The sequence below is a fragment of the Curcuma longa genome, chromosome 9 (genome assembly GCF_044706935.1).
Source record: "Curcuma longa cultivar G26 ecotype Majalengka, Jawa Barat chromosome 9, ITB_CL_G26_1.1, whole genome shotgun sequence".
Taxonomy (NCBI): Eukaryota; Viridiplantae; Streptophyta; class Magnoliopsida; order Zingiberales; family Zingiberaceae; genus Curcuma; species Curcuma longa.
The window spans coordinates 298221-319403 of NC_133869.1; the positions used below are offsets into that span (position 1 = coordinate 298221).

At 38.6% G+C, this 21183-nt stretch overlaps 1 protein-coding gene across 1 annotated transcript; it reads left to right on the plus strand.

The window, feature by feature from the left end:
- Positions 1-9165: 9165 nt before the first annotated feature.
- Positions 9166-10864, plus strand: LOC141835142 (protein STRICTOSIDINE SYNTHASE-LIKE 2-like). The gene is made up of 3 exons (XM_074722569.1): positions 9166-9530; positions 9757-10020; positions 10134-10864. Exons 1-3 carry the CDS (start codon positions 9277-9279, stop codon positions 10741-10743), a joined length of 1128 nt encoding a protein of 375 aa, XP_074578670.1. The 5' UTR covers positions 9166-9276; the 3' UTR covers positions 10744-10864.
- Positions 10865-21183: the final 10319 nt, after the last annotated feature.

A 21183-nucleotide genomic window follows, 5' to 3' on the forward strand; every position in this document is an offset into this window, starting at 1 on the left:
CTAACCTCAGCGACGGGCAGAGAGGTGAGCGTGGGGTGACGGGCGACGGGCAGAGAGGCGAGCGTGGGATCGGGACGGGGACGGAGAGAGGTGATCGTGGGATTTTAGGGTTTTTGTTTTTAGTGTGTGTGATTTTTTTTTCCGGCTAGCGTGCCTCCGCTCGCCACGCACGCATAGGGAAAATCCCAGCCAAGTTAGCAGCGCACACAAATCGTGTAAATGAAATCGTATAGTATAACATTTCTATATATATAAAGGTGAGGTTGTTGGGAAATAAACACTAGATGTGACTCCCTATAATTACTCATTTAGTAATTACATATTATCTATGAGTTTTTTGGTACAGGGCGAGAGCAATTTGCCCTTAAATTTGAGATTATCATGACCATTTCATTTGGAGATCAACATACATTGACATTTATTGGTTGGAGGACCCTAATAGAAGGATTACATATACATTTGTCAAAAGGTCCGTTGCTAATCATATGACTGACCTTTCAATGGAAAATCACTTGTGGAATTTGTGCCCAATAGAAGTCAAATTGAGAAAAGCTTTTAATTCACTTATGGATCATTTAAAAAATGATAAATTCTAATTAGCTCCATTGACTATCTCTGGAGGTGATCGATCTGGCTCTATGAAAGTTTTCCACCGACCATCAGGATAAATCGGGAAGTGCACGCAGCGGCCAGCCCAGACGCACAACATCCTTTGATTGCACTCTCCATTTGAAGGAAAATTTTTACAAATACGCCGTAGCTGAGGATCGAACCGTAGGTACCTGGGTGACAACCTAGATGTCCTACCGCGGCACTATTGCCCTGGGAACCACTTATGGACCATTTAAGCACCCTATGACATGTGCTAAATATTGAATCATGTAATGAGATGATAAGAGAATTGAAATGCATGATTTACAAAAAAAAAAGAGGACATTTGTGATAATATATTTAAAAATATATAGTAGATTTAGGATTAATAAAAAATTTAATGGAATAATATCTTTTTGCCATAATTTTGAGATAGAATATTAAACCACGACATTTTGAAAATCCCCGTTTGGGGGGACTCCCTCTCGCACTTATTGATCTCTCTTTCTCTCAATTTTGATGGACTCCATTGCGACAACACTTCATTGTTGCCCCTTCTCCCAATGACAACTTCTTTGTTGCCTCTAATCACTCTTACACGACCCATCCCCTTCCACTTTTTCTTCACTCACATATGTCACTAGTGCTTCCAAGACTAGGGCCAATGTAGCTAGTGCTTTAACCATTGCTGCAACCGACTCCCACATCATTCAGTGCCTCTCCGATTCTCATCTCTAGGAGACAAAAAAGGTAATTCTTAAACTTTGTAATTTGAATCATTTTACTAACCGAAGTGGTAGGAAAAATGAAGCAAAGAAAAAGGATCATATCATTTGTTTCACATATATGTTGCAGAAGGGGTCATTATCATACAAAATGCTTGAACAAGGAGATAGTAAGGAAGAGAAAGTCAAAGAGAGAATGGAAAAAAAAAGAATCTCAAGTCAAAGGGGGAACTTTAAAGGTAAAGGAGAGGATATTGACTCCCAACTTAAATTTAAATTCAAATTTTAATTCTTCCATGTACGATCACTTAGCAATATGGAAAATCTTAATTTTTACATCTCAGACAAAATTATAGGATGAACAAGATTTTTCTACTGAGGAACTTAGATACAAGTGAGATATCTAGGGTGACACCATGGTTCACAATGTTTTAGACATTTTGATTAACCATTGGAATGTTTAATTTGTATATTGATCAACTATAAGGAAAGCAAATGTTTCAATCAATGAGTATTTGACTCAAAGATGTTGTAAATTTAATATTTGAAAAACTATTTCACATTTTTAAAAATTTTAGTTTCACTAAAAAAAATATTTTTTAGGGAAGAATATTAGTGACGAATATTTTTTGTTGCAAAATTATAACACATTTTGTAACGAAAAATATTTTTATCGCCAATTAGTAACCACTTTTATGACGAAAATTACTTTGTTGCTAATTCTGCAATATATTGAATTTGTCATCAATTTTATTGTAAAAAATATTTTTGTCATAAAATTTATTGCAAAATTACGATGAAAAAAATATTTCATCGCTAATTTACGATGAATAAAATATTTATCGCAAATTTAGCAATAAAAAAAACATCGCAAATTCAGTGACAAATGAATTGCTCATCATGAATGCACGATAAAATATTAATTTATCATATTTTAATTGGCGATGAAAGTTATATTGTCGCCAAATTGACGACGAATATAACATTCATTGCTAAATTGGCGATGAATATTAGTTTCATTGCCAAATTGGCAACGAAAATATAGTTTCGACGCCAAAAGTTGGTGATGAAACTCGTATTCATTGCCAATTTGGCGACGAATGCTATATTCATAATTAATTTGATGACGAATCTGGTTTTCATCGTCAAACTGATGATAAAATATTATTTTCGTTGTCAATTTGGCAATGAATTTAGTGACGAAAAAGATTTTATCATCAAATTTAGGGCATAACCCTAGATCTGTTGATTCCTTTCTTTCTCTCGCGCATTTTCCCGCAACCAACCTAACCCTAGATCTTGTTTCATCGCCATCACCAATCACTGCTGTCGCCTCTCCTTTGCTAGATCTCTCCAACGAATGAAGCCTTCATTGCTTCTAAAGGTATTCTTCCTCTCTCTGAGTTTTCCTTCTTCCTCGTTTTGTCACCAGCCTCTTCCGCGCTTGTCGTCAGCGGGCCGCGGGCCGCGGGCCGCGGGCCGCTCTTCCACGATTGTCGCTGGCAGGCCGTGTTGGCACCGTTGTGTTTGCTAGAGGGGGGTGAATAACTACTTTTCGATCTTGCCTACAAGATGTTAGCGGAAGCACAAGACAAGAAAAAAATAAAATTAAAACAATAAGAGCAATGCTAACCCCTTGATTTACTTGGTATCCACCTCCTCAAGGTGACTAATCCAAGGATTCACACACACCACCAAAACCTTTTCACTATGAGCTTTCACCTTCTCAAAACAACATTGAAGGTGGAGAAACCCTTACACTTGATCTTTTCCTCTTACAAATGTATAGATAAGTATGGAGGAAGAATTTAAAAGACAAAGCTTGAAAATCTTATAAAGATGAGAAAATGAACACTTTTTACGTCTTCAAGCTTGAATCTGTATTTTTATATTTTCGCGATGCTAGTCGACTATCTCAAGACTAGTAGACTGGTGGGCTCCAATGGCTATTGTAGATTGCATTATTTCTTCAGCTGTCAGCCCTAACGTTCGAATACTAGTCGACTGATGACTCACCCAGTCGACTGATCATTCACCCAGGCGACTGAACAATCGACTTGTCTCTGCCTTTTCACTCAATTAAAGTTTTTGTGTGTTTTGGATCAGGACACCAGTCGACTAATATCATCACAGTCGACTGATGAAGCTGAAATTCACCTTTCAGCTTCCTTCTTCATCCCTGAGCCTAGACTCACATCTTCAAACGTCTTCCACAATCCTCGTACCCCTTTTGGATGCTTTCTAGCCCACGGCTCCTTATCCTTGTACTTGCTTGAGATGTTTCCATCGGCTTCGTCATGCTAAATCTTCCTTTTGCCAAGAGGCCGCACCTCTAGGACTTCATCATTTACCAAAAGGTCGCACCTCCGGGACTTCACCATTTGCCAAGACTTTAAATCTGGTCTTTCCTATTTACTCAGTTCACACATGTTAGACCACCAACATTGCCTAACTTAAACTCATTTAGCCAAACATTAAAATCAAATGATACTTGGGGCAATATTGCACCAATAGGCCATGGGTCGTGACTTGTTGGTCGCTGGCTAGGGGCCCGGCTAGGAGGCACGGTCCACAGCCCACTAGCCACTGGCCAGGGGCCGCAGGCTGTGACTCTCTTGCTATGAGGCGCGGTCTATAGCCCACCGGCCACTGCCCAGGGGCAGCAGGCCGCGGTGGGGCTCGACGATCGCTGGCCATGGCCCAACGACTGCTGACCACAGTGGGGCTCGGTGGTCCCTGGCCATGGCCCGACTATGCCAGGAGCTGCAGTCTGATTTATAGCCCGTCGGCCACTGGTCAGGGGCCGTTGCCACTGCTCGCTACCTGTTGATCAAGGTCTGGCAGCCACTGGCTGTTGGTTGACGGCCGTTAACCAAGAGCAGTTGTCCGCAATCAGTGTTCACCGTTGGTTGTGGCTGTCGCTAGTCACTGGTCACGGTTGGTTTTCGTTGCACTGGCCACGATTGATGGCCGTCGCATTCGGTGGTCACTAATCGCAAGCTCGGCTGATCGGCTGATCGGCTAATTGTGAACTCGTCTATTTACATGCTCATTCCTCACCATGAGTTTTGCTAGCTCTGAACTAATTCAACTTGAGTAATTTTAAGACTTCTATTTTTTTAAATGATAATTTAGTTTACTAAAAGTTTTTCTTTGTGAAGATTATATTTAATTGTTGATTTTGGAATGGGGAAGCCTACAATGAATAGCGAAGTTTGTATTCAATCATCCAATGATGGAGCTACAAGCAATAATTTTTATGGGTTATTAGATGAAATTATAGAGGTAGAATATCCTGATCTAGAAATACAAGTTATTTTATTTATGTGTTACTGGTTTGACCCTGTAAGAGAGATGAAGGAGCATCCACGGTATAATTTAGTTGAAATCAATCATATGAGATTGTATAAGAAATATAAACTATTTGTGTTGGTACAACAAGTGATTCAAGTGTTTTATATACTTCATATCCTAATTTGAAAAATGACAAAAATGATTAGTAGGTTGTTTGTAAAATGAAAGCACGAGAAAAAATTTGAAGAACATTGGCAAGATATTGTATATCAACAAGACAAAATTGTAAACACATTTCAGACCGAGGAATATTAGTAGATATGGATATTGGAGTGCATGTGTAAATTTTATTTTAATTTATAAATTTAGTTTTAATCTTCAAAATATGTAGTTTTAATAGATAGATTCATAAAATTCTTAGTTTATTTTGTTGTTTATATATTTGTTATCTTAAAGTCATATATTTTAACTACATTATTTTTCCCTCTAAATCATTACAGGTGATTTATTGGTGTGTTGATTGACATATTTTTTCAAAAGTTAGAGCATAATGGTAAGTTTTTTCATGTTCCTCATTATGCAAATACTTTTTATTTCTTTTATCCTAATATTTTTTTTGACAGTTTCAACATGGTCGACGCAACACCAGTCATGGCCAGTCTGCACCTACAACGCCCACTCCTTCAGGTGCAGGACCACCTCATACACATGACTCGCTAGGACCTGCTCATTCCCCAGTACCCATGGAAGGTCCTTCAACTAGACAATCAACTACAGAGATGACCGATAGTCGAGAGTTTATATCCCCTCTCGGCTCGTAAGTATTTTAAAATAATTATTGTTGTCAATTTTTATAATTATTTAACATCATCTATTTCATATTGTATTATAGTTTTACTGATTTTGTACGTGTTATTTATGGTATTAATAGAATTGTGAATAATCATTGGTGAGGGGATTCAATAACATATACAATCACTCCTGATCCCACTAAAGAGTTGTGGTGGAATGAATTTAAGGTAAACTATCCACTTTATTTTATATATGAAATTACTGTTGAATATATAATCAATTATTTGTTTCTCCTTTCAGCGGGTGTTCACTTGGGACCCTAACGAAGAATTAGAAATTAGAAGAATTTTTAAGAAAAAAAATGATGATCACATCCGCCATGTGCTTAATCATATAAAGATGAGGGGGGAAAAGTCACCATGCATCACTAAGGAGAATTGTGTTAAGATCTGTAATTTTTAGAAAATTGAAGAGAGCAAAAAGAGGAGTTACTAGAATAAGCTTAATGAAGCTTATAATTCTGGAGACTTATTTGTGACATATGCGGGCGACTTAATCAATATCGATGAGCATACGTGCAGATTGATAATTTTTTTCAACCACTTTAATTTTAATTTATTTTAAATTATTTTATTATTTCTAGCTATGATTTTTTATGCTAAGTAAATGGGATGAGAGTCAAATTTTATAGCTACTTTTACTCGCATATTTCAAAAGAAAGACAAGACTTAGAGCAGAGACAAAGCTAAAACAATTAAGGTTTAGATGTGTATCTAAATATCTTTATATGTGTTTATCAAATATTGTAATATATTAATTTTTCTTATGATAATACATGACAAATATGATGAGCTCGAGCTAGCATAGCGAAATTCACGTGCTAGTGATGAAAATGATGAATTTGAGTCCTCTGTTGGGGATGATCTAAGTTTATGGTTGGAGGCTAGTGGGGGATCTAAAAGTGGAGGAAGGATATTGAGTATCAGTTCTTTGAGCAAAACTCATAGAGTTATGGTATATCTTCTACCACCTCTCCAACCATAATGACATATATCCATAATTTGACTGAAGAGGTTAGCTATTTAAAGGGCTTATTTGCAAAGAGATCAAGAAATGAGTCAAAGGAATCATGAAATTAATGAATTGCGTCGATAATAAAACCTGATCATACAACATCTTTAGTTAAATTTCGTTCCTCGTGATGATGACGACGATGATAATGGTGGTGGTTCTTTATGAGTTTTTTGTATGTATAAATTTCTTTTTAGAATCAGTATTATTAACATTTATCAATTTATTAAGTTGTAAGTTATTCAGTTATATATTTTTTATTAATATTGTTAATTTCTTTTTTAACATGATTGGTGAGGCTGTATCAGAAGAGGTAAGTCTTTACATATTTAGTTTATAGGTTTTATTTTTCTTTTTAAGAATGATACTTTTTTTCTTTATTTTCTTATGAAGGACGAAAAGAGATATAGAAGAAGAAGGAAGCAGAGTCTCTGAAGGAAAAAGACCACAATGATGATTATGTTGTATCTTTCTCTCGTCTTCAACTTCTTCATATTGCTTTTGTCATTTGGATATGGATTTATATTATGACTTGATGTGATAGATTGGATTTTGTATCATGTTGTTGCTACAGATTTATTTTATAACTTAATGTGGTGGAATGAATGTTGTATAAACATGTTTTTTATATATAGTAGATATAGATTGTGTCATTTTGAATTGCATGATATGGTTGATATGGTTTGAGATTTGTATGATTCTCATAAATGGTCGTGGGGCCGATCGTGTGGGGTCGCTAAGGTGGCGGATTCCACCTTTTGCAGAAGAGATTTGTATGATTAGTTGAATGAATAAGGTGGAATGAATGTGGTGGAATCATTAGTTGTTTGATATGATTGATATTGTTGTATAAATAGGTTATTTGTATAATTTAAATCGATCCGATAGGATCGTTTTGTATCTATGGGATAATGCGCAAATGAGCAGGTTAGGAATAAAAAAATTCAGGTTTTACGATGAATTTTATGACGAATTCATGTTCGTCGCAAATCTATCGCAATTCACTATTTATCGTTAATCGTGGTCGAAAATTTATTTTCATCGTCAAATTCATTATTAATTGACGACGAAAATCGGTTCGTCACCAATTGGCAACGAAAATCAATTTTCATTACTAAATTTGGCGATGGAATTTTAAATTTTCATCACAAAAATTAACGACGACTTTATAACAAGAAGTAAGATTCGTCGTAAATGTCGTCGTAAAAATTTTTACGATGAATTGTTTTTTTGAATTCGTCATAAAATTCATCTTTAAATATTATTTTTTGGGTAGTGTTTTAGCTTTCGGACATGGTTTGAAAACTTGATATATAAATAAAGTTCATGAGAACTTTTCACAGTTGTATAAAATTTATTCTTTAAAATGATTTTTTATAAAAAATAAATTTTTCATGATAGATCTGCATTATATAAATCTCTTTGAAAAATTTCATCAAGAATTTATAGATTTATCATTGCATTTTTGAATTTGGCACAAAAAAAAAATTTCTATTCCTTAGTTGACTGCTTCAAAAATCCAACAAGTGTTGGTTGATTTTAATTGACTAATACTTTGTTGGATAACGATGTAATAATACTTTCATATTATTTTTGGATGTAATCTTTTAATGAATGACAAGGAGAGGAGTAAATGTGTCACGGAGGGATCTCATTGGCAATCCCTTTGATGCTTCTTATTCCTCAAAGTCTACTACATCATATAGAGAAGGCTACGTCATGAGAAAAAAAATTTTTGATTTCATAATTTATTAGTGCGAATTAGATTTCTATCGCTGTAGATAAATAAAATTATAGAGTATCAGTCCGGGTTAATCTTTGTTGTTTGTCGTTGAAAAAAATTTAATCCGGACTGATTGTAAATTTTGATTCCGCCGTTGCGCTGTGGCATCATGTTGAAATTTTTACCGCCGCTTCAAACATCAAAAATTAAACTACAGTACGACTTTAAGCTTAAAGGGACACTGTACTGCTTGTTTTTGGTAATATATACAAGGAAATCGTTGTTTGGGTAGGTCATCCACAACGAAAGATAAATTTTATATGATGTGACAACTTGAAAGCGCTTAATTAACAACCGTCTATGGAATGAAGCAAAAAACCAGTATGATGTGTCTATGTTAAGAAGTGTCATGCTTATCTTTCATAATTAATTAATCTAATATATATTCTTCTCCTCCTCTTCAGTCCACACACGCTCTTCCTGAGGTCGTCCCTCTATGCATTCTTATCTCCCGCTTTCTCTAGCTACTGACAATTGTCCCAAAACAATCTCAGTAAGTTCGACGTGACTCCCTACCTCCCTTGATTTCCACGCCGCCTACAAATGTATGAATATACCCATCAACAATTATTTATTTCCTTCACAACAATTATTTATTTATTTCCTTCCTAACTTGACTTTTCAATTTCGGGAGTAGATTGAATCGACCGAATCTGGTGACCCACCCTCCCTCCATTCTAGCTACGATGTACTCACGCCACCGTGCATTCGTCTATGATACGAAGGATCACACAATTTGCAGTTGCATGCGTCTTGTGGATGACCCCCGCGCACTCCCTCCAATTACGTGAAGGAAGCTGGCAGTAGCTGAACGCACCACCATCATCAATTAGTGTTCTCAAATTTAATCAGCCGGTTGGGCATGAGCAATCCGATTTGGTCAGTCGAGTAATACAGGGAGGGGGCAAACTGAAAGAAATCTAAAAAATCCATCAATCATTAAGGGGCAATCAATAGAATCGAGACCAATATAATTTAGCCATAACAAGAGAAGGGGTGGAGAAAAACATAGGGTCAGCAATGTATGCCAGAATTATCCTCGTTTTATCAGCCATCGCCTTCGCTCTTCTCTCTCTCTTCTTCTCTCCGGATTCTTCTTCTTTTTCTTCGGTTCGACTGCTTCCGATCAAAGACGGTGCAATTGGACCTGAAAGCATCGTGTTCGACATCACCGGCGACGGGCCTTACACCGGTGTATCGGACGGCCGGATACTGAAATGGCAGGGGGTGGAAGAAGGCTGGATCGAGTACGCCACTGTAACCTCGCCGGAATTGTAAGTTTCAGTCTCCATCTCTCTCCGTGGTTATCTTAATTTTCACATTTCTACCTAAAATTTCGGATTTTTTTAACGTATCAATCCAAACGAGTTGTGATGGATGGTTGATAATTTCATTGGCTAAAGCACTTACGGCCGATGTCTTTGCTGACTCTAATCAAAATTATTCTTTTCCAAACTTGGGAAAAGCTAACCTGTTCGTTTCCAAAAAAACATTATGCAGATTGGAAACGTGCAAAGGATCCAGAGACCCGAAACGGGAGCATGTTTGCGGAAGACCCCTGGGTCTGCACTTTGGCAAACAAGGGGAGCTCTACGTTGCAGACGCATACCACGGCTTGTTGGTGGTCACTGCTGGCGACAAGTTCGCGACGCCGGTGGTCACCGAGACGCAAGGCCGTTCGCTTCGCTTCACCAACAGCTTGGACGTCGATGAAAGAACTGGAGTCGTCTATTTTACTGACAGCAGCAAGCGATTCCAAAGGAGGTACACAACAAATTAATCGAATTACTCGATTGTATCCGAGAAGAATTTGCCGTTCCTGTTCACTCGATCGAAGATTAATTGATTGCGATGAGCAAGTTTTGTTGTTGGGACAGGGAGTTCATGTCAGTTGTCGTCTCCGGAGACAAAACTGGAAGGTTGATGAGCTTCAATCCAGTCACCAAAGAAGTGCGATTGGTTCTCGATGGCTTGTCGTTCCCGAACGGAGTGGCACTCAGCGAGGACGGCACCTTCCTCATCCTCGCGGAAACCACGACCTGCAGAGTGCTCAGGTATTGGATTCAACCGCCGGCTGATTCTTCTAGTGCTAGGGATGGCGGGGACGTTGAAGTTGTAGCCGAGCTTCCTGGATTCCCGGATAACATCAGGAGGAGCCCTAGAGGCGGGTTTTGGGTGGCCCTGCACGCGAGGAGGAGCCGGCTCGTTGCATGGGCTCTGTCAGTGGCATGGATCCAGAGGCTGGTCCTGGAGCTTGGGACTCGGCGCCTCGGCATTGATCTGCAGAGGGTGTCTGAGATGGTGGCCAGGTGGAATGGAGCAGCCAGCGCAGTGAGAGTAAGTGCAGAGGGGGAGGTGTTGGAGGTGTTGGAAGGGGTGGGCGATAAGAGGATGAGGTTCATCAGCCAAGTGGAGGAGAGGAATGGTACCCTTTGGCTTGGCTCGGTTATCATGCCCTTTGCTGCAGTGTACCCTCTTGCCTCTTGAATTTTGATGATTCAGATCATGTACTCTCCTATATTGCATCAATTGTCGAGATTCCATGACTGTAACAGCGAAATTAGTCTGGGATATATCGGATAAAGCTGTTTTTAATATTTATTTCTTATATATCTTTGCAAAACACCGCACCATTTGTTGAGCCTAATATCAAGTTAATTGTCATATCTGCTGAAAATATTCTTGTTTAATACAGAAGAAAGTATAATAAGTGTTCCGACTGAATATCGTGGACGGTCAAATTACTAATCAATAAGTAATTCGATGCACGCGAGGTAGGATCGAAAACACGCTAGAGGGGGGGGGGGGTGAATAGCGTGTTTGCACGCTTTTCGATTTTTCGTAAAACTTCGAGTGCGGAAACGGAAGCGATTAAAAACACAAGTAGCGAAAGCAGAAATTAAGTGCAAGAAAATAAATGACACGTTTGTTTTTACTTGGTTCACAGCGCAACGCTGCTACTCCAAGGCCCACGGTCCTTGACCGTTTACGTTGGGCAATCCACTAATGCACTTGCCCCTTTCCGGCAGCAAGTGTATCGAAAAAATTCGATTACAAAACTCGATTACAAGAATTGATATGAATTGAATTACAGTTTTTTGTTACCAAATTTTTGTTACCAAACTTTCGCTCCCCGGAAGTCGAATTCGGCGTCTCGGTGTTGTTGAAGTAGCTTGGAGCAGGCACAGCACCGACGTCGAAGTTGGAGCGCTCGGGAGTCACGAGAACGAGAGTTTGAAGCGTTGGAAGTGAATTCTCGGCTGCTGCTCGCGGCCTCCTTATATAGTCGACCTGAGTCGACTCAGATTGCAATCTGGGTCGACTCCAGCACGCGTGGCAGATAAAACTTAATCCCTTCGTCGTTTATCCCTCCTGAGTCGACTCTGATCTCGTTCTGGGTCGACTCCAGTCGCGGTGGCGGCAGCGGCGATCAGATTTTGACCTGAGTCGACTCAAAAGCTCACCTGAGTCGACTCCAGGCTGATTTGGCAGAAAACTCGACGCGCTGACTCCGGACTTCGGCTGACTCGGCTGGAGTCGACTCCAGAACCCATCTGGGTCGACTCCAGACCCGAAAAATCAGTTTTTCGTCCGGAGTTAAGCATTCGTCGGATTTTCTTCCTGCACAAAAGTTAGCTCAAATATAACATGTAAAGTATTGAGTCGGTTCACCGAACCAACTCCGAGTCTTAACTTCGGATCTCCGGTGAGATCCTGGGTTAGACCGGCGCCTACTGTTCCTCGTAGGAACGCGTCCTCACCCACTCCCTCGGGAGAATTTACCTGATGCCAACCGAGTCCTCCTGACCCGTTGGACTTGTGCTCGGCTCTGTCGTTGCCCCCCAGGACTTGTAATGCAACTGATCCTCCTGATCAGTCCATTCTTCTACTGCAACTTGGTCCTCCTGACCAAGTCCAGCCTTCTGCAACTTGGTCCTCCTGACCAAGTCCAGACTTCTGCCTGGTGCACTTTGACTCTGCCAAGACTTCATGCCTAGCAGCACTAGGACTTAACCTGTTTTCTGCAAGCTCAATTCAACCTGGTTAGCCAAACCACATACTTAACTTGATCCTAGTTCCATAATCAAAACTCAGGTTTGATCTGCTAGTGCTTCCTGCACTAACAATCTCCCCCTTTTTGATTATGGCAACTTAAGGTTTCAAGTTAAGTTATAAATCACAACTTTATAAAGCAAGTATAACAAGTACAATAATGCAGCTAACAAGACAATTCAATGCATGCATGTGTGTTACTCCCCCTGAATCCTTCACTCCCCCTTTTTCAAGTAACTTATGCTTTTCTTTTTCAAAAAAAAAATTTTATCCAAAGATTTTAACTTGAAAATTTTGAAAAAACTTTAAAAAAAAATTTGAAAATTTTAATTTTAACTTGAAAATAATCAAAAATATTAGGGTTCTCAGTCCAAGCTTAATAAATAATAAACTTGAACCTCAATTCTCTCCCCCTTTGACATAATCAAAAAATATTAGGTTCTATTGGGTTGAGTCCAAGCTTAATAAATAATAAATATAGTTAGACAAAAAAAATATTCCTTTGGGGCGAGTGTCCAACTTAGGTTTTAGCTATCTACTAGAAAGTAGTAGCTTGACCCAGTTAGCCAAGTATAAGTGTTTAATCCCAATTTAAAAGATTGTCTTTTTATTTTGGGACACTTAACTTGATCAATTTGAAATTAGAGTCTAAGCTTTTTGGTTTGATGCACTGACTTAAAGCATCTGTTTTGCTTAGACTAGATTCCTATACATCTCACACCGTTCTAAGTTTAGCAATCACAAACAAGGTATCTAGTGTGCTTTGTGAGATGTCCACCTAGATCTATAGGTACATGCTTTCTAGGGGGTTTGCTTCTAGTCTAAGGCAAAATCTCCATTTACTTATCTTTGAAAATAAAACTTGTAAAAAGTTAAAGAAATAATTTTTAAAATATACTTAATAATTTTGAAAACATTTTGAAATATACTAATAATAGATTTGAAAAGCATGAATTTTTGAAAACAAATTTCTTTTTCCTACTCTACTAAACATAAACCTAGTTTTCTTCTAAGTATGCTAAACTCGGATTCAGGTAAAGGTTTAGTAAAGATGTCGGCTAAGTTTGATTTTGACTCGACGTAGTCGAGTACAATTTCTCCCTTAGCAACATGATCGCGTATAAAGTGATGTTTAACTTCTATATGTTTGGTCCGTGAATGGTGCACTGGGTTTTTTGTTAGATTGATTGAACTTATGTTGTCAATTAGGACTTTTGTGTTTTTATATTCTAAGTTAAAGTCCGTTAATGTGTGCATCATCCAAAGGAGTTGTGCAACACATTCACCTAGGGCAATGTATTCAGCTTCAGTTGTAGACAGTGCAACACAGTGTTGCTTTCTACTGCACCAGCTAACTAGACAAGGACCCAAGAACTGGCATCCACCGCTTGTACTTTTGCGGTCTAGTTTACAACCGGCATAATCTGAATCTGAATATCCAACTAAGTCAAAGTTGTTATCCAACTAAGTCAAAGTTGTTATTCCTAGGGTACCACATTCCCACAGTTAAGGTTCCTTTGATATATCTTAGTATTCTTTTAACTGCGGTTAAGTGTGATTCTTTAGCATTTGCTTGGTACCTAGCACATATACCTACTGCAAATAATATATCAGGTCGACTTGCAGTTAGGTATAGTAGACTTCCAATTATACTCCTATAGTATTTTAAGTCTACTTGTTTTCCACTTGGGTCACTATCTATGTTACAATTTGTTGCAATTGGTGTGTTTATTTCTTTTGAGTGTTCCATTCCAAATTTAAAAATTAAATCTTTAGCATACTTACTTTGATATATGTAATTTCCATCTTTGGTTTGTTTGATTTGAAGTCCTAGGAAAAAGTGAAGTTCACCTACCCAACTCATTTCAAATTCATTTTTCATTAGATTTATGAATTCTTTTAAATATTTTGAGTTGGTTGAACCAAAAATTATGTCATCTACATAGATTTGGGCTATGAAGAAGTCCTTTTCTATATTTTTCACAAATAGGGATGGGTCTATCTGTCCTTGTTGGAACCCTTTAGTTACTAGGTAAGTGGAAAGCCTTTCATACCAAGCTCTAGGAGCTTGTTTAAGTCCATAAAGGGCTTTCTTTAGTTTGAAGACATATTCAGGGTGGTCTTTGTCTTCAAACCCTGGTGGTTGTCCTACATAGACTTCTTCTTTTATAAACCCGTTTAGGAATGCGGACTTAACGTCCATTTGATAGAGCTTGAATCCTTTATGTGCCGCATAGGCTAACAACATTCGTATGGATTCAAGTCTAGCTACGGGTGCATAGGTTTCGTCATAGTCAAGTCCCTCTACTTGACTGAACCCTTTGGCTACTAGTCTGGCTTTGTTTCTAACTACTTCACCCTTATCGTCTGTTTTATTTCTAAATACCCATTTAGTTTCTATAATTGATTTGTTTTCAGGTTTAGGAACTAAGTCCCACACTTGATTTCTTTCAAATTGGGCTAACTCTTCTTGCATTGCTATGATCCAGTCAGGATCTGACAATGCTTCTTCTATGACTTTGGGTTCCATTTTGGAAATTAAGGCTATTTGACTTAGGTTCCTATAGGCGGATCTGGTCCTCACGCCTAAGGATGGATCACCCAAGATTTGGTCAGGTGGGTGACTTGCCCTAAGTCTAGGTGCTTGGGTTGTTCTACTTGGGTCAGGTTCAGTCCTATCAGGTTCAGGTTCAGTTCTATTGTTGTTATTAATTATCCTAATTTCTTCATCTTCTTGATCTTTTGTATTAGTTGAATTATTCTGATTATTAAATTTTATTATATCATCATAATTAATTGTATTTGTATTTTCTTCGTCAAATATTACATTAGTAGTTTCTTCTACTTTTAATGTGTCTTTGTTATATACTCTGTAGGCTCTACTGGTTAATGAATATCCTAAGAATATTCCAGGACTGGTTTTAGATGTAAATTTTCCTAAGTAGTCTTTAGTATTTAATATATGTACTTTACATCCAAATACTTTAAGGTAATTTAAGTTTGGTATTTTATTATTAAATATTTCATAGGCTGTTTTATTGTGTCTTTTATTAATCAGGACTCTATTTTGAATATAGCAAGCTGTGCTTATTGCCTCAGCCCAAAATTTGTTTGCTAGCCTATATTCATTTAACATTGTGCGTGCGGCTTCTTGTAGAGTTCTATTTTTTCGTTCTACTATTCCGTTTTGTTGTGGTGTTCTTGGACACGAAAATTCATGGTGGTAGCCATTGTCTTGACAGAATTTTATGAATTTGGCATTTTCAAATTCACCACCATGATCACTTCGAATTCTTTTTATTTTTAAGTCTTTTTCATTTTCTAATAATTTACATAGTGTTGTAAATTTTTCATATGTTTCATCTTTAGTTTTTAAGAATTTTACCCAGGTGAATCTTGATAATCGTCAATTATTACTAAGCAGTATTGGTTTCCGCTTAGTGACTTAGCCCCATGAGAATCAAAGAGGTCTAAGTGTAGTAATTCTAGGATTGAGTTAGATTGAGCTTGACTAGTTGCCTTATGTGAAGCTTTTGTTTGTTTTCCTTGTTGGCAAGCATTACATATTTCATTTTCTAAGTTTATTAATGTTGGAAGGCCTTTAACTAATCCATTGTGACTTATTTTTGAAATAAGTCTAACATGAGTGTGACCCAATCTTCTGTGCCACAACCTAGTTTCCTCTTGTTGTGTTAGTAAACACTTGAGTGAGGATGAGGGTAGGTCAATGTTATATATGTTATTTTTCCTAATCCCAGTTAATTTGATTTCTGGGTTTTCTATGTTTTCTAGTAGACATTTAGATTTGGTAAACCTAACTGTGTAACCTGAGTCACACAGCTGACTTATGCTAAGTAAATTGAATTCAAATTTGTCAACCAACAAAACTTTTCTAATTTCAAAATTTGAGTCTAATTTTATATTACCTGATCCGATTACCTTTAATTTTCCGTTGTTTCCGAATGCAACGGTTCCCAAGTCTTTGAACTTGAGTTTGGTGAATTTTGATTGATCTCCAGTCATGTGTCTGGAGCAACCGCTGTCCAACATCCAGTTATCCAGTTTCTTGTGTTCCTATAAATTTAAGAAACACTTAGTTGGATTTTATGGATCTTGGTTTTAAAGAATTTTTAATTTGTTATTTTGAAAAGGTTGATTAATTAAGTTTAGATTAAAGTTAATTAATTTTAAAAATTTGTTTAATTAAATTTTTTAATTAATTTTGAAAAGTTTTTAATTTTAATTAAATTTAAGTTAATTTAATTTGAAAAATTTTGTTTAATTAATTTTAAGTTAATTAATTTTGAAAAATTTATTTAATTAAATTTTGAAGTTAATTAATTTTGAAAAATTTATTTAATTAAATTTTGAAGTTAATTAATTTTGAAAATTTGTTTAATTAAATTTTGAAGTTAATTAATTTTGAAAATTTGTTTAATTAAATTTTGAAGTTAATTAATTTTGAAAATTTATTTAATTAAATTTTGAAGTTAATTAATTTTGAAAATTTGTTTAATTAAATTTTGAAGTTAATTAATTTTGAAAATTTTGTTTAATTAAAAAATTTTGAAGTTAATTAATTTTGAAAATTAAATTTTAATTAAATTTTAAGTTAATTAATTTTGAAAATTTGTTTAATTAAATTTTGAAGTTAATTAATTTTGAAAATTTATTAAAGTTAAATTGAAAGGACGGCTCCCCGAGGCTCAATCCTTATTAACGTTAAATTGATTGCAAAGGACGGCTCCCCGAGGCTCAATCCTTGCAATAATTGAATTATGTTGAGATTTAATTTGATTAATTTTGAAAATTTGTTTGTTGGGTTATTTCAGTTTATTACCTATTCATCTCACCCAGTCTAAGTGGTCAATCAGTTAACCTATGGGTTGAATGTGAGATGATTTCAATTTTATCTTTGTTTATTGTGGAAAGGTATCTATACTTGATCAATTTTGAGTTAGATTCAGGTTTAGCCTTCAACCAATTAAGTACACATTTCAAAAATTGATTCCCAGGTTGTGGCGAGGCACAGGGGCCTTCTTGGTTATCGGAGCAACGACCACTTCCTAGACAGAATCAATTCAAGAAATTATGGACTTAATCGATTTATTGAAAAACCTTGGTCTAACTAGTCTAGGATGTGGCGAGGTAGCTTCGGTCAGTTCAGTTCGACTCCGTGAACCAAGTCAGGTACTCCTTACCCTTCTTGACCACTTTGTCTAGCCTCCCTGACGTACTATCATCTCGCCCCACCCTGGTACTATGTTGGCAAGAATTGATCAAGTAGTTGGTCCTTAAACTAGCCTAATTTCTAATACAGAAAAATAAATCTAAGTTATGCAAGAAATCAAACAAGTTGTTTTGGTTCCCCCGGGATCGTGCCCCTTGATTGGTCGAACCAAGTGGACCTGATCCTTAGGAACCAAGAATTGGTTCGGTCCGACTGGGTTAACCAGCCGGGACTTCGGAACCCACGCTTGGACTCGTGTTCGATTTCTACGTGTGAGTGCTATGAATGATCTTTGTTTAGCCGCGTATCCGATGCCCGATCGGTTGTATCCAGCCTTCTGCGATCCAAGCATCATATCCAGATACTTGGACCCGGAGGTGAATTTTTCCAGCGATCGTCTGAGTTCACCGACTTGAGCTTTCAGTTGAGCATTTTCTTCCTCGAGTTGAACTCGAGTCGAATCCTCAACCGAATCGTTCGGAGTCGGTGACTCAGGGTTGACTTTCTCTTTGAGGAGTACTAACTCCTCTTGGAGCGATTCAACCAAAGCCTCGGACTTGGCTAATTTTTTGCTTAGACTAATAATAATTGAAAACAATTTATTCCGACTTACATTGGGTTTCGAACCTTCGGAAACGGATACGGATCCGTGGCTTTCGTCGTCCGAGTCGTAGTCGCTTTCGTTCGGGTTGTCTTGAGCCGGAAGTGCGAGAAAACTCTTCGTTTGTTCGTCGTCCGACTCCTCGGATGATGATTCGTCCCACGTCGCCTTGAGTACCTTTCGTTTCTTCTTTTGGTCGTTCCGAGGGCAGTCGGCGATGAAGTGCCCTTTCCGACCGCAGCCGTAGCACTTCGAATCTTGTTTTGTGGTGGCTGGCTGCTTTGACGTGTTTACGATTTTCTTGATCTCCGATCGGCGAACCCCGCGTTTGTTCCGGAACATTTTCCGAACTAGGTTTACTAGTTCGGTGGTAACGTCCTCGTTCCCGTCGGTGTCCGATGATTCTGAGTCTTCCGGTACTCTTCGTCTTTTCGGTTCGGAACCTGCAATTAAAGCAATACCTTTCTCCTGCACTTCCGTATTAGATTGTTCGTGTAATTCAAATTCAGAAAACATTTCATCTAATTTAATTTTATTTAAGTCCCTGGATACTTTGTAGGCATCTACCATCGATGCCCACAATGTATTTCGGGGAAATGCTTTAAGCGCGTACCTTATAATATCTCGGTTGTCGACTCGTTCTCCTATCGCGTGCAAGCCGTTGAGGATATCCTTGATCCTCGCGTGTAGACCGCTCGCCGATTCTCCTTCTAGCATTTTGATGTTATATAGTTTATTAATTAACAAGTCGCGCTTGCTTACCTTAGTGTCGGAAGTGCCTTCGTGAAGTTCGATCAATTTGGTCCACAGCTCCTTGGCACTGCTGATTGGTCCGACTCTGTTCAACTCCTCCTTGGTTAGTCCACATTGAAGCGTCTGGGTAGCTTTTGCGTCTGCCTCGATTTTCTTCATCGTGGCGGTATCCCAGAGCTCGCAGGAGAGTGGTTTTCCATCATTACCAGTTGGGATTGTGAGTCCCGTCTGGATGATGATCCACATCTCTACTTGGGTTTTCAGGTGACATTCCATCCTGGTTTTCCAGTATGGAAAATCGTCACCCGAAAACAGAGGTGGTCTTGCGGTGCTTGAACCTTCTTGTTGGGCCATCGGTTTTTGCACACAAGAAAATAAGAGAAAAGGAAATTCCAAGACTCGGTCTTGGATTAGTAGTGCGGGAGAAAAAGAAAAAAAAAAAATAAATAAACGAAAAACTCGAAAAAACGTCTTGAATCAGTGGTTGCACTGTTTTCAAGAGCCCCCGCTCTGATACCAATTGTAGGATCGAAAACACGCTAGAGGGGGGGTGAATAGCGTGTTTGCACGCTTTTCGATTTTTCGTAAAACTTTCGAGTGCGGAAACGGAAGCGATTAAACACAAGTAGCGAAAGCAGAAATTAAGTGCAAGAAAGAAAATGACTCGTTTATTTTTACTTGGTTCACAGCGCAACGCTGCTACTCCAAGGCCCACGGTCCTTGACCGTTTACGTTGGGCAATCCACTAAGACACTTGCCCCTTTCCGGCAGCAAGTGTATCGTAAAAATTCGGTTACAAAACTCGATTACAAGAATGATATGAATTGAATTACAGAACTTGTTACCAAACTTTGTTACCAAAAAACTTTCGCTCCCCGGAGTCGAATTCGGCGTCTCGGTGTGAAGTTGAAGTAGCTTGGAGCAGGCACAGCACCGACGTCGAAGTTGGAGGCTCGGGAGTCGCGGGAACGGAGTTTGAGAGCGTTTGGAATGAATTCTCGGCTGCTGCTCGCGGAGTGCTTATATAGTCGACCTGGGTCGACTCAGATTGCAATCTGGGTCGACTCCAGCAGATGTGGCAGATAAAACTTAATCCCTTCGTCGTTTATCTTCTCTGAGTCGACTCTGATCTCGTTCTGGGTCGACTCCAGTTGCGGTGGCGGCAGCGGCGATCAGATTTTGACTCTGGGTCGACTCAAAAGCCTCACCTGAGTCGACTCCAGGCTGATTTGGCAGAAAACTCGACGCGCTGACTCCGGACTTCGGCTGACTCGGCTGGAGTCGACTCCAGAACCCATCTGGGTCGACTCCAGACCCGAAAAATCAGTTTTTCGGCCGGAGTTAAGCATTCGTCGGATTTTCTTCCTGCACAAAAGTTAGCTCACAAATAACATGTAAAGTATTTGAGTCGGTTCACCGAACCAACTCCGAGTCTTAACTTCGGATCTCCGGTGAGATCCTGGGTTAGACCGACGCCTACTGTTCCTCGTAGGAACGCGTCCTCACCCACTCCCTCGGGAGAATTTACCTGATGCCAACCGAGTCCTCCTGACCCGTTGGACTTGTGCTCGGCTCTGTCGTTGCCCCCCAGGACTTGTAATGCAACTGATCCTCCTGATCAGTCCATTCTTCTACTGCAACTTGGTCCTCCTGACCAAGTCCAGCCTTCTGCAACTTGGTCCTCCTGACCAAGTCCAGACTTCTGCCTGGTGCACTTTGACTCTGCCAAGACTTCATGCCTAGCAGCACTAGGACTTAACCTGTTTTCTGCAAGCTCAATTCAACCTGGTTAGCCAAACCACATACTTAACTTGATCCTAGTTCCATAATCAAAACTCAGGTTCGATCTGCTAGTGCTTCCTGCACTAACATGATTTAGCTGAGTGGCTGAGCTGTCGAGCGGTCGGGAGACCGAGAGGCTGAGTGCTTCAGTGATTTGGTTGAGTAGCTGAGCTGCCAAGTGTTATTTTTGGGAGGTGTCCTCAGGCAATCACCTTATGATTGTACTATTTATTGAATAAATAAAAATTCACTGTTTAAGTGCATATTTTATATGTTTGATTGGATCTTAAACCTGTTCACTGAATGCCTACAATATATTTCATAGCATGAGAGAATTTATGATTGGATCACAACTTATGAGTTTCTCTACATGTGTAATTATGAAAGTATTGAAACTATCCCTAATCGATGAATTGATGAACACGAACGTCATCAATTCTGTTGAGACTAGCACGTTTATACTCATTGGTTTACCAAGCAGTCGTTCTCACTAGCTGGAGACATTGGA

Coding starts and splice junctions, on each gene's coding strand:
- LOC141835142 (XM_074722569.1), top strand. CDS start 9,277: ATGTATGCCAGAATTATCCTCGTTTTATCAGCCATCGCCTTCGCTCTT. Junction 9,531..9,756: donor ACTGTAACCTCGCCGGAATT/GTAAGTTTCAGT, acceptor AACATTATGCAG/ATTGGAAACGTGCAAAGGAT. Junction 10,021..10,133: donor AGCAAGCGATTCCAAAGGAG/GTACACAACAAA, acceptor TTGTTGGGACAG/GGAGTTCATGTCAGTTGTCG.